Here is a 14,061-nt window from a genome sequence, read left to right on the forward strand (position 1 = left end):
ATTCTGGAGAAGTCCTCAACTCGTGCATGCCCTTTGACACCAGAAATTCCACTCACAGGAGTGTAGCTCAAGAAGACAGATGGACAGAAATGTTCATATATGGATATTTATAACCGTGAAATGAAATGGACTGAGGGACTAATAGTCCCTTAAATAACGTCTACATAAACTATGGTGTGTCCACAGATAAAACAGGCAGCCAGGAATTCCACTGTATGAGAATACAAGGCATGGAGAAATGTTAACTACGGTGGCAGGGAAGACCAGATCAAGTTACAAAATTGTGGACAAGATGATCATGGCTGTTAATAAGCCCTATCCACACACACACCGTAATGGTGAAGAGTGTCCTAAAGAATCAGCTCCTGGTGCAGGGCCCTGGCCTGCCCTCTCCTAGCACGCCTTCCTCATGGACATTCAAGGTCTTCATCTGGCACAGTACCCACATAGTAGCTTGGAGGTGGCTTGAAGAAGTAGCAGTGAGGGAGACAGATCTATCAAGTGTTAACGCAGTGCCAAGTACAGAGTAAGTGCACAATAAATGGGAACCATTAAGCCGACAGAAAAGCATACCAGAAGGATACACCTCAGAAGGTTAACAGAAGGCATCGTCTCTGCAGAGTGCAAATCTAGGTAGAGGATTCGTACCACTTGTATTTTCTAAAATTTTTATAATGAACTGTACTTTTGCAATTAAATAAGGTTGTTTAAATTTAAAAATGGTGTTTTAGGCCCAGACAACTTAAAAAAAAACCCACCTGAGAAAAGGGATGAACAGGAAGCAGTGAACAGGAAACAGAAGAGGGGGCGTTTTGATGGAATCCCAGGGGGCTGCCGTGGGCCCTAACCAAGCAAGGCAGGCCTGGGACCGGAACCAGCAGGACACTACGTCCAACTGGACTTGAGCTACAGTGCAAGCAGATGTGGAAGAATGCAGGGCTACTCGGGCCTATGCCACACAGGCAAGTGATTGTGCCCTGACCGCCAGACAGCTCAGAAACCGTCAGAGTTGCACAGTGGACACAATGTCACAAGGCATCCGCAGGTAGCCGCCTTTCCCAGTGTAGCCTAGGATTCCACACGGGCCCACGTTACCTTTTCCTCGGGACACGGAGCTGCCCAGGATTTGCATCTGCCGGTCATGTCACCAAAGGTGGTCTGTTTGCCATTGTAGATGTACACCCGGCCATCTTCCCCTCCCAGCAGCCCGGACGTGATGTCTGTTATCCGCAGTGGGGCTGCCACGAGGATTTCATCTGCAGACGACAGAAATCAGAACTGGGTCCTAACCCAACCCCCCGCAAGTCCCATGAACGCATCCCCTAAATCATCTACCCGGTTTCATCCCAGCATAGTCAAGGCTCTGGTCCCCAGTCAGTCATTCCTGGACAACAACGGACGTGCATGGCTCTCATGTTACCACCTTCAAGAAGTAGAACTTTCTCTTGGCTCTGGTCTTACCGAGCTCTAAAATCTACCTAAAGGCCTTGGGTCACTGAGCTGTCGATACTAAGGGCAGAGCCTAGATGACCCAGTTCGGGGGCCGGTCTGATGACTGGGGAGCCAGTTCTTGGCCAGAGGCCCTGTTCCTCCCCTACCTAAGCCGTCGCCATCCAGGTCACTCAAGTGCAGAATGCCACCAAATCGGGAGAAGCGGCGGTCTCCGCTGAAGGTGCCGAGCAGAGGTGGCTGCGTGTCCAGCGTCAGTTCATACATCCGACCGGTTCCACCCTGGTGCAAGGTCATGGTCAGGAACGCCATCTTAGACTTCTCATCTGAAACAAACCAGGGCATGGTGTCTGCTGCCATCACAGGAATGAAGAGAAAATGTAAAGCGCTGAATGGAGTCCTATTCTCGCTTCAGTCTTCTGTACCTTGAGTGACACAACTGCTCAGAATCCCACGGGACTGGGGGGGGGGGGGGGGAGGTCAGCACTGACCAACAGTGGCCATGAGGAGACCAAACACTGGGTGGGCTCAGTGACGTCCCATCAGACAGGTCTGGCCCCTGCAATACGTTCTCCATACAACCATCTTTTTTTACATCACAAACTTCCTGTGAGATACACAGTCTAAATTCTTCACGAGGCCTTCCGCGGGCTCAGGAGGCCTTAGAAAATTGGCTACTTACAGCTCTAGTGTTTGGGGGCCATGTCCCCCTTCTCACCCACACGTCACCCATCACAGATTTAAACCACAGCCCCTTCTATTTCTTAAGTCTGGGCCTCTGAACATGATGTGCTGTCTGCCTGGAACCGGCATCCTTCCCCCACACCCCTCTGCCGGCCAACTCCTGCGCTTCTGGAACACGGCCCTGCTCTCGCCTCTGCTGCAAAGCCTTCCCTTCCCTCCCGTGTGCAGCCACAACACGCTGTGCCTGCTGCTTCCCGTGCCCCTCGCAGGGGAGCCTCGCTTCTGTTCACCAGGCCTCTCCTGCACCTGGCTGTCAGTTCCATAAGCAATGGGACCGTGACTTAGTCCCACAATGTGCTTAGAAACACGTTGCTTGGTTCAGTGCACGTATGGGATGGATGGTTTTTAAATGGGTGAATATTGAACGGTTTTTAAACAAAGCTAGAATTTCGCCTAGATAGATCATCTGGAACACAACCTTCATTTCAGAAATAAGTACCTTCTCAAAAACAACAATGGCATCTGTCGGTTGGGGTTACTGGTCCTGGGAGGCTTACGATGACCCAGGCAACGCGTCCATGAACAGGTACAATCTTGTGTCAGTGTCTTAGTATTGTGTGTAGAACTGACTACAGTAAAACCTTGGATTGCAAGTAACTTGTTCTGCGAGTGTTCTGAAAGACTAGCAACCATTGCTAATAAGCTTTAACCTGATCAATGAGCGATGGCGTACAATGAGTCATATAGGACCCTGAATGTCACATGACCACAGCTGAGCCACTGGTTCTTGAAATTCGCTTTGATGTACAAGTGCTTTGGATTACAAGTGTGTTTCCGGAATGAATTATGCTTGTAAACCAAGGTTGTACTGTATTTTCTTGGACAGCCTTCCCTCATGCCCTGTTCATAGCCAGCTGTCAAGTAGAACCAACTGAAAGCTCAAAGCAGAGCCAAGAATAGCGGTGGGAATAACAGCGAGGACAAAAAGGAAACAGCCAGCACTTTGAAAGGCTCAGCAATCTGGGTTCTTGAACATAAAAGTACAACCTGACCCAGAACAATATTCTCAAGAGGACAGTGTTTCCATAAACTACAACCACTAATATTAAGGGTGAAAGCCCAAAGTATGAAGAAACGTCAAAATGAGAGGACATTCTTACGCCCTTCTGCTTCCTGAAGGGACTCGAGCTCCCTGGGGTCACAGCACACAGTAATGCTGGGAGCTTTGGCCACAGGGAGGAGGAGGAAGTGCCTGCCTGCAGGGGCGGGGGACAAATGTGGCTTCTCCCTCTGGCTCTGCCTGCCTGCAGAGTGGGCATATCATGCTGGTTTGCTTCCCGTGGGATGCACACAGACCACAGCCAGGTCTGCCTTCTAGATGCACTCCTGAGTCCACACCTCTGCCGCTCGTACTGCAGGCCAGATGTGATGGCCTGCAGACCCAAACTTTCTTTCGGAGAAGTCACCCCATGGTCACTTTGTGGGCCAAGATCAGAAAAGCCTGAATGTGGCTGCCCATCCAGACCACATTCTCCAACCCAGTGTTTAGAAGACACATATTTTGATAGGAATGATTCATGAGTCCACTTCTCAAATGGCTCCAAGTGCAGAAGGTTGGGGGAGGGGAAGCAGTGATTAGCACTTCCAAAACTCTTGCTTTTTATCATAGTCACAATTTCAGCACAGTGTTGCTTTCAATTCTCAGAATTTGAAAAGGACTCAAAAATCAGCAAGCCATGAAGACATGGGAGAACCTTAATGCAGAATATGCATAATGCATAAAGAAGCCAATCCGAAAAGGTTGCGTACTAGGATCCCAACTGTATGCCATTGTAGAGAAGGCAAAGCCATGGAGAGGTAGAAAAATCACTGGTTCGCCAGGAGGGAAGATGGATGAAGAGGTGAGCACAGAGGATTCCTAGGGCAGTGAAACTATAATGGATACAGGTCCTACGTTTGTCCAAACCCATGGAATATTCAGCACAAAAAGTGAATTTTAATATAAACCATAACCTGGGTTCTAATGGTGGGTCCGTGTAGGTCCATCAGGTATAACAGATGCACAGTCTGGTGCAGAAGACAGCAGGGCCCACAGTTCATGTGGGGGGGGGGGGGCAGGAGGGGGTTACGGGAAATCTCTGTACTTTCCACTCGATTTTGTTGTAAACCTAAAACTGCTCTAAAAAAGTCTATAAAGGATTCAGATTCTTTAAATTTTTGGCCATTCCAAATACCTCATTTCTGATAGATGGTAACTAGAACTTCCAAGGGTCATGTCATAATGTGTACGTTATATACACCTGAAACATATTTTTCAATAAAATAAATTTTAAAATACTTCATCTTCAGGTTGATGCAAATTAAACAGTGGCTTACAATACACATTTTAAGCAAGAGGGAAAAAAACAAACCCAAGATTATGTTTCAGTATTTCTGCATCTGTTATTTGAATAACAAAAGTAATCCAGCAGACCAGGTTTTTTAAAAGGGATAGATCAGGGTCGGGGGTGTAAGTTTTTTTAAACACACAAGTGTTTTAGTCACTTCTCAAGACTAAGTTCACTTACTGTGACAGCAGAACACACAGCTGTCGTAACACACGGGTGTGTCCCTGCAGCTGGACCCCTGCACGAGCCACAGGAATGGGGACACCGCTTTGCGATGTGGCTCAACACTTGCGACTCAAACTATGAATCATGTTACTTCACGTGGCTGACTTTCCGGACTACCGTGAAATAGTCAAAACTAGAAGTGTCAGACTTGGGAATGCCAGGATTTTTTACATATCATTCATTACAAAAGGTGTGGAAAACACCCCCAAAAAAGTATAGTGAAGTTGTACAATGCATCTGTTTCTTTCTGGAGATTGACACCCATAGACATGTTAAACAAAATGGAGATTGTTATGGATTATAAAATTTTATACCCACTTAAGCCATCTGTAATTTTTTGCTATTATAATTAACGCTGTGAGAAAGATCTTTCCCTGCAGCTCTGAAATAACTTTCTGAGAGCAGATTCTTAGAGACTATCCATACAGCATCCAAGGGAATGAGTATCTTTAAGGCTTTTGCCATTTAACCAAACCTTTCTAGAAGGGCTATATCAGTTCACATCTCAGCAGCACTGTATGAGTGCCCACCTCCTCTCAACCCCTTTCAATACTGAAAACGCTTCATAGGTCATCAACACCCTAAAGTCCCCGCTGAATATTTAAGCCGTTCGTTGTGGCCACGTTCTGAACCAAAGATTCTGCTGAGCCAGAGACAGAGCTCAGGGTGAAGGGGACAGGCCCGACAGGGTCAAGCTCCAGACCACCAGCATCTGGTGAGTACATCCAGTTGTTCCAAGTTAGGTGACCCTGTACCACAGAGCCGTGATTCCCATCTACACCGAAGCACTCCCGTGAGCCCCCGGGAGGTGCAGATATGCTGACCCTTGGAAGGGAACACAGTGACGCTGTCTGCCGTCCACATGAACTACCTGTTGGAGGCAGTTCATGGTTTTCACACTAGTTCCCTACGATCCTTTGAGTGACATCATATCTTTGCCAACTGGGATTTTAGGGGTTATAATAAAGTGCAGGTACCACGAGAAAATCCGTGTGGATTAAAAATGAGGGTGGGCATGTCTAATCTGATTCCAGGTTTGAGAAGCTGTACAGCAACCAAAAGGAGCCAAGTTCTTAGGACGTAAATACAGCATGTGCCACACAGGCAACCACACGGGGCCCCAGGCTTGGCTTGATGCTTTCCAGTCACCCGCCTAAAATTCTGAATAGTTTGTAACAAAGGCCTCCACATTTTCATCCGTACCAGGACTCACAAATAATGTGGGTGAAATACAGGCAAAATGTAAGTAAAAAATAGGTAAATCTGGGGTGCCTGGACAGCTCAGTCAGTTAAGCAACCAACTCTTGATTTCAGGTCAGGTCATGATCTCACAGTTCATGGGTTCGAGCTCCGCGTCGGGCTCTGTGTTGACCGTGCAGAGGCTGCTTGGGATGCTCTCTCTCTGTCTCTCTCTCTGTCTCTCTGCCCCTCCCCCGCTCACATGCGCTTTCTTGCAAAATAAATAATAAAACCATTAAAAAATAGGAAAATCTGAACAAGATTCAACTGGTGGATTACATCGTGTCGATAACCTGGTTGTGACACTGTTGTGGTTTACAAGTATTATCTTGGCAAAAACTGGATAAAATGTCACGTGGATCTCCCCATGTTACTTCTTACAACTGCATGTGAATGTATAATGGTCTCAAAAAAGGTTAAACTGTATATAATACGCATGTAATAAGATATATAAATTAGCCTTTTTATAATTTGTACAGTATTTTGTAATAGGAAATTACTAAGACCGTAGGAACGTTAAAACAAAGTTTGGAAAGCTCTAATCACAGCATTCCAGTAGAAAGAGACGTGAGGCAAGTAAAATCACTAATGTGTGTTGCAGGAGTTTGGAAATCACTATCTTGACTGTGTAAAAAGGGGTGGGGAGTGGGGAACAACTTTTCCAAAGCTAAGTCAGCAAGTTCCTGGTGTGACAATGCTGTGTCCTGAATCATGCAATGAAAGAGCTCACCATTCTTTTGCCCAATCCGCTCTGCTTATTATATCGTAAGAAACAAAAATCTTCCCGAAAAATAATTTGACAGTATGCAGTTAAGAGCCTTACTATTAGACCCTCGAGTCCAGAAACTCCACCTCCAGGAACCAATTTTAAAACTATTCAGAAAGGCAAGGTTTTCTGTACAAGGATGTTCAATGAGACCCTGTTGACAACAGTGAAAAATTGGAAACATCCTAAATTTCCAGAATAGGGATGATGTTAGTAAATGTTGGCATGTGCACGTGGAAAAAAATGTGATAGGTATCGAAAACCACATTTAAGAAGAATCTTAGTAACATGAGAACACGCACAAGATATAGAATAAGAAATCAGGTGTGAAAATGCGTATATATTATACACACAACACATAGTATGAGCTTAAATTGTTAAGTATCTGGATAAGGGTGATTTCTATATACATCTTTGTATTTTCACAAATTTCTACAATAAACGTGATTCGCTTTGACAGTCTTGAAGTGAATACGTTTTTGTCGGCTTTTTAAAACTCTTCCCCCATAAAGTAAATAAAATAATGGTTTATAAACAAATGTCCTCAGAGCAGACCTAGTCCTGGTGAATGGATTTACAGAATCTTCTGAACTCCCCTCTCATCCAAGCACAGTGGGACAGGAGCTTTAAAAACACACTAGCTCACTTTCATGGGGGATTTTCAACAAATCTTTGAGAGGGACGTTATAATCTGTGTTTTGCAAATGATGATGCTAACATTCAGGGAGGTTAAGTAACTTCCCCCGGGCTTGTGCAGCTTGTGATTAATGAGAAAAGGAAATCCTCAAAATCAGGTCTGTCTGGCTCCAGATTTCACAACTCTCCCCCAGTAGGGCACAGTCAAGGAGCCACGTGAGAAACAAGCAGCCAGGTTTCCTGGCAAATGACCTACCGTGCGTCGGGGCTCCAACCAGCAGCACCTGTTTCCGGGTCCCATTCACCATCACGTGACCACTTGACAAGGAAGTACCCAGCTTCCCCATTGCCTGTGAAATGCAAGGAGTCAGTATGGTACAACTCAGAGAACCCTCCGTGGCGCCCCCTGTCCTGGGGAGGGAGCAGCGGCCATACCTTGTCTCCAGAAATGGTGAACCAGCTTCGGCAATTTGGCGGGAAATAGCCATACACCCGTCCCAGGCTCTGTTTCTCATCCTGAGTGCGGGACAAACGGCCCAGACTGGAATGAAGCAGGCGGGGGTCAGCTGCTGGGGCCCGGGATTAAGAACTGACCGGGTGTTCAGGTCCAGGACCGAGCAAAGAGAAGCCCCCTCTTCCCCACCCCGCCCCCCTCCCCGGGATCCTTGGCATGGGAGCAGGGGTGGCTTCCAGAGCGAATCCCAGTATTAAGACTCTCCAGGTCCGGGGCTCACCACTCGGCCTCCCAGCTGACAGCAGGTATAGGGAGGCCTACGGTCACGGCTGAACGGTGCTCCCCCAAAATTCGCATGTTGGAGTCCTAACCCCAGCACCTCAGATTATGTATATTTGGAGATGGGGTCTTTAAGGCAGTAGTTATGTTACAATGAGGTCATGAGGGTGGGGCCCTAATGCAATCTGACTGGTGTCCTTGTAAGAACAGAAAGACCAGGGAGGCGCACGGAAAAGAGGCCGTATGAGGATGGAGAGGCGGCCCTCTGCAAGCCAAGGAGAGCCCTCAACCCTGCCAATACCTTGACCTTGGGCTTCCGGTCTCCGGAACGGTGAGAAAATGACTTCCTGTGCCTTATGCTACCCAGTCTGGGGCACGCTGTCACGGCAGCCCGGCAAACGGATGCGCCTCTCTACCTCGTTCTTAAACTTCTAAGGAGGAGGATTTGCAACCTCGCCCCAGAGCCTTCTTCGCTCTTCCTCGCAGGGTAAGGCCTCGGCCCCTGTGTCTGAGCCCCACCCTTCCGCGGGCTCCCACGGCGGCCTCGGGTGCCCACCGGTCCCCGGCCCCACCCTGGGCGCTTGCCTGTTGCTGTTCTTCCAGGTCGGGCTCCCGACCAACAGCAACGTCCTGTTGTCCACGCTGAGCCCGTGCAGGGAGTAGCCTAGCCAGGAGAAGTCCTCCTCGCCCCTCGCCATCCAGTCGGCCGCCTCCACGTCCAGCTTTTCTACGCGAGACCACCAGCGCCGTTTACCCCACGTGGGAGGGGGGGCGCCGAGTTTTTGCGGGAGCTCTCAGATACCCCCCAAGCTGTTCGCAGGGCCCCCACCGTCAGAAATGGATCCCCCGCTTCACACGAGAAGGAAATCTCCAGAGCTCGCTTCTGTGGCCCACAGGATGCAATCCGGATGGGGTGGGGGGGGGGGGGCGGGGCGGGCATCCCTGGGATGCCTTCGGGCTTCCCACGCTTCCAGAGAGAGACTCTGCAACAACCCACCGGCCCCCTTGGATCTGGACCTAGAAGCTGGATCCCTTTCTGTACATCCTGTGACTCTATCCACAGCACCTGCGGGAACACCCACCAGACTAAACGCTGGTAGATTTCAGCGAAATGATCACGGAGTGAGGAAGAAAGGACACGAGGCCACGTGCACCAGCACAGACTAGAGCCGGGAGGCCTCCGCCCCCCACCCCCCACCCCCCCAACAGGCGTTACCTTTGCCGCTCCCGTTGGGGCCGGAATGAAATGCAGCTACCATGCCCTTCTGTTTCCCTCCACCCGGTGCAAAGGGGGAGCCCATCACCAGATCGGGCGCGCCGTCGCCATTCACATCCGCGGCCAAGAGCGTCCAGCCCAGGTTACAGTAGGTGTCCTGTAGGGGAGACCAGGAAACTGCGTGACTCCCAGAGGCCGACGGCGGGATGCGGCGAGGTCTGGTTCGCCGCCCTCGGCCAAGGCGCAGACATACCTGGCAGGTGATGGTGACGTTGGGGCGAGAAGACATCCCTCTTCGTGTAGGGCCGAAGTACACGTACACGGCACCCTAGGCAAGGCAAGGCAAGGCAAGGCAAGGCACGGGGCGGTCGGGAGGCTTGGGTGGTGAGCCCAGAGCCCCAAAGAAGAGCAGGAGATGCAGGAACGGTGGTAACATAAGCCATACGAGTCCCTACTGTCAGGAGCTCAGTGACGGAGGGAAACCCGGCCCACGCATCTGCTGCTGGGCTGAGACGGTTTTGAGGTCACCTCCATCAGACTGGTGGAGCCCCCGACGCGGACACAGTCACTGTCACTCATCTGTGCGTGCCACCCACACCTGTCCGTGCGTTCGCAGGACCACTCGCCCGCCTCCCCCGTTCGAGGCCAGCTCGGTTCCCGGCTCCTCCGTGGGGCCTCCCCTGACCCAGCCCATCAGTCCTCTGGACACGACTCGCATGTGCCTCGAGACGCACACGCTGTGCCATCACTCTGTGACACAGACCATTTTCTGTCCTCTCACTTGCCGGTCTCCATCCTCATTCGTTCTAGAAGCATTTATGTGCCACTTTGGGCCAAGCACAGGAGGAACCATGATGAATAACAACACTCTGTCCTCCCGAAAAGCTAGCAAGCGGGCAATGACAACACCACGGCATGAGGGGCAGAGGGTGCCGTGTGAGGCCGGGAAGTGTCACCCACACTGGGGTTTGGGGGACAGTTCCGGCACGGGTCTCATGTGGCCTCTAAAGGAAAAGGGGAAAAAAGGACTTTCCAGTAGGGAGGGAGCTGCCCAAGCTGGGTGCTCGTGTGCAGGGGCCTGTGGGCCCAGGAGTAGAGGGGGGAGGCAGAGGGTGAGCTCGCGGCGGGCGGTGGGGTGAGGGGGGGTTGGTGATGAAGGGCTTTGACCTTTGTGCTCACACATGGCACAGAAGCTGGGCCTGCCGTGCACGGGGTACACGCAGACAAAAGCCCACATTCCAGGACTGGATCTGGGCAAGGAATAGGGACGGGGTGGGGTCTGTGCATGAGCGGGAAGATCCAGGGAGGTCACCACTCTGCTGGGATGACGGGGCCTCCGGATCGGCTGGAATCTCCGTCCCCCTCCAGCATCCAGCATCTGAGGGGGTCGGGGGAATAATTTCTGGTGGAAGTGAAGCCACGATAAGGCCAGCAAGGCAGGGACTAGGTGGCACCTGGTAACCTGTGGTCACGTCAAGGACCCCAACTGGGGTACCTGAGATCATCTCCCCGCACACACTGCGGCCGACACACTTGGCTGTCCGCTTCCTGCAGAGGCTCTGTCCAGCCGGGCCTCCCGCCCTGGCCTCCCCCCCGCCCCCAGCATCAGCCTTACTTTGTAGGTGAGCTGCTCAGAGCCCACGGATGGGGCTCCCACGGCCAGGTCAGGCACGCCGTCCTTGTTAAAGTCCAACACGGCCAAGGCCGAGCCGAACCGACCTGAGGGCTGAAGAGACACAAGTGACTCCCCCCAGGCCGAGCCACAACCTTCAGAAGCACACAGGACTCCCCGGGAATACAGAGACCCAGACCCCTGCCCTGGAGCCCCAGGGCCCAGGAAGGAAGCAGCAACCTGTGACACTCCTGAGATGCCCAGACTCCCCACTGGGCGGCTCTGCCCTAAGGACATTTTTGGCAAGCCTGTCTTGCTTTAAGGGAGCGGGGGGGGGGGGGGGGGGGGGCCAGGAGGGGTCCTTCCTCACAAGTTGCAGAGTTAGAAACCGGTCTAATGTACATTCTGCCCCACGTTCAGGGCCAAACTCCCCCTGGGAAGCATCCAAAATGATCATCGCATCCACCAGCAACAACAGCTCATGTCTGATGAGCACTCAGGATGTTCTAGAGCCACACGATGGCCAGAGCAGGGGCCACGAGCTAAACGTGGCTCTTACAGTTAAAGTAATTCTCACCGAACACATTAAAAATTCAGCTCCCCAGAGGCACCAGCTGCCTGGCAAGTTCTCAAGAGCCGATGCACTTAGTGGCCCTCTGATTGGACGGCATAGCTACAGGATGTCGCTACAGAAAGTTCTGGACAACACTGCTGAGGACCCCATTCTAAGCACCTTACACGGACTAGGGCAGGCACGTTTATTAATCCCCCCGTTCGTGGTTTACAGGTAGAAAACCCAGCCCGTTCAGGGACAATTTTCTTCCAAGGTGGATTTCCTAGACCTTTCATCCCCCACCCTCTGGAACCAGCCTCAACCCAAACGCAACTCCCTTCGTCCTCCCGTTCTTACACAACTTCTAGAACAATGACCAGTCTTGCACAAGTGAGTGGTTTGCCACATACACACGGCCCAGAGTCCGCATCAATTATGTACTGGCTCATAGCGCTACACCCACGTGCATGGTGCCTCTGAAGACTGCCCCTTCCTGCGAGGCGGGAACTCAACAGACTAGAAAGGAATGCTCCAGGGCACAAAGCACGTGGGCCACGAGGAAGGGGCCACGACAGATGCATTTCGCCCTACAGACAAGGACACAGAAAGGCTCACTGCAGACTTGGGCTGGACCGAAGGAGTCCCCTCCCTAGTCCCCGCCTTCCTCTGGCCATCTTCCTTCTCCTCGCAGGTCACTTGGAGACGAGAACACAGAGCTGCCCCCTCCACGTCCCAAGTGCGTGACACTTGACTGTCCCCAGGCGGCAGCCGCCGCTCTCGCTCCCCGTCTGCAGGAGCCCAAAGGGTTAGACCCTACCCAAAAGGCTGACACAGGAGTGGCTTTGTGAAGAAGTCGGGAGCAAACAGCAACGGGCAGACTGATTTTGGAACTTTCTCGTGTGGTGTCAGAAGGTTCCAAAAAATGCTGTCCCTCCGGGACTGTGCAACCTCGCACACCGGCCAGCCGACTTCGGACGAATGCGCACATACAGGGCCCCTTCCATCAGCTCAGGTCCTAAACCCCGTGCTTTTCATTTGTGGACATGTGTCCAGGAACGTCGTCATCTTGTTTGGTCTCCACAGCATTAACTCGACAGCAGGGGGTTTTGCCGTTTACCCGGGACAGGAACCAGCTGCTGATCCAAGTCCGGGGCTCCCTCCCCGGTGCTTGGTATTCGGAGCACGCAGTCCTGCCCCAGCTCCCACACTCGTCTGTGCCAAGGAGCATGGCTGCAGACAGCTCTTGTGAGAACGAATGCCGGTCAGGTCCCCGGGGGAACCTTCCAGGCTCCTGGTGCTCCCAAGAGGGGTCAATGCAGACTCCGTGCCGAACATCCATATAGTCCGTGTGGGATTTTTCTGATGATGAACCACTTAAAACCAAGGAATGAGGGGCACCTGGGTGGCTCAGTCCATTGAGCATCCGACTTCAGCTCGGGTCTTGATCTCACGTCTCATGGGTTCGAGCCCCGTGTCCGGCTCTGTGCTGACAGCTCGGAGCCTGGAGCCCGCTTCGGATTCTGTGTCTCCCCCTCTCTCTGCCCCTCCCCTGCTTGCATTCTCTCTCCATCTCTCAAAAATAAACATTAAAAAAAAACAAAACAAGGAATGAAATCCAAACAAAGTCTGGAGTTTAGGGAACAGTCATGCACCAGGTGCTGGTTCACATAAGACGTTAATTTAGGAGAAAGTGGGTACAGAACTCTGTACTGTCCCTACAGCTCGTCTGTGAATCTGAAATTCTAACAAAATAAAAATTTGTGTATAAAAAGGGGGAGGGTTTACAAAAAGTGGGGATGTAATATCAAGAAGTCACGTCCTGACTGGCTACTCAGAGCCCTTCTAAATAGGTGTGTTTTCAGAAGGTATTCGACTAAACACATCCAGTTGATGATAGAATGACATCAACAAAGTGGACGGGCTTGGAAAAACGGAAAAGCGTGGAGCGCCTGGGCGGCTCAGTCCATTGAGCATCCGACTTCAGCTCAGGTCGTGATCTCACGTCTCACGGGTTCGAGCCCCACGTCGGGCTCTGTGCTGACAGCTCGGAGCCTGCTTCAGATTCTGCGTCCCCCTCTCTCTCTGCCCCTCCTCCATTAGCACTCTGTCCCTCTCTCTGCCTCTTCCCTGCTCAAGTGCTGTCTCTCGCTCTCAAAACTAAAAACAAGCATTTAAAATAAGCATCGGCCACCGGCTGTGTGTTGCTACTGTCATTCTTGTGACTGGCTGTTCACTCTGGAGACTCAGCCGAGAAAGACAGGCAGTGGCTTATGGACACCAAAAGGAAAAACTGGAGATAGGTGCCTCACCTCGAAGCCCTCCAGGATCACGTGGGCCTCCTTGTCAAGATCCAGGTCGATGGGGGGCAGGCCCAGGTGGTTGCCGTAGAGGAGGTACACGCGGCCGACCTGGACGTGGCCGGGGCGGCTGTATCCCGGAGCACCCACCACCAGGTCGCCGTGCCCGTCCTGGTTGAGGTCAGCTGAGGTCATTGCCCTGCGGGGAAGAAGAGAGGACCCCCTGCAGTATCTGCTGAGAACTATGGGTAAGACGGTCTCCTG

General features: G+C 51.6%; 1 protein-coding gene across 5 annotated transcripts in view; it reads right to left on the reverse strand.

Annotated features, from left to right (window-relative positions):
* Positions 1–14,061, reverse strand: part of GPLD1 (glycosylphosphatidylinositol specific phospholipase D1) — a 64,672-nt gene that overhangs the window by 4,865 nt on the left and 45,746 nt on the right. For all 5 annotated transcript variants that reach the window (XR_008298777.1, XM_027040414.2, XM_027040412.2 and 2 more), the window contains exons 15-23: positions 13,810–13,996; positions 10,951–11,061; positions 9,589–9,663; positions 9,336–9,492; positions 8,705–8,846; positions 7,822–7,927; positions 7,643–7,736; positions 1,599–1,775; positions 1,096–1,256 (exon numbers count right to left, since the gene is read on the reverse strand). Coding sequence is in view for 4 of the 5 variants with exons in the window: in XM_027040414.2 (XP_026896215.2) it covers positions 1,096–1,256; positions 1,599–1,775; positions 7,643–7,736; positions 7,822–7,927; positions 8,705–8,846; positions 9,336–9,492; positions 9,589–9,663; positions 10,951–11,061; positions 13,810–13,996 (1,210 nt within the window). In the remaining variant the exon portion in view is untranslated. The remainder of the gene's footprint in view (positions 1–1,095; positions 1,257–1,598; positions 1,776–7,642; positions 7,737–7,821; positions 7,928–8,704; positions 8,847–9,335; positions 9,493–9,588; positions 9,664–10,950; positions 11,062–13,809; positions 13,997–14,061) is intronic.

Source organism: Acinonyx jubatus, chromosome B2, assembly GCF_027475565.1.
Source record: "Acinonyx jubatus isolate Ajub_Pintada_27869175 chromosome B2, VMU_Ajub_asm_v1.0, whole genome shotgun sequence".
NCBI classification, from domain to species: Eukaryota; Metazoa; Chordata; class Mammalia; order Carnivora; family Felidae; genus Acinonyx; species Acinonyx jubatus.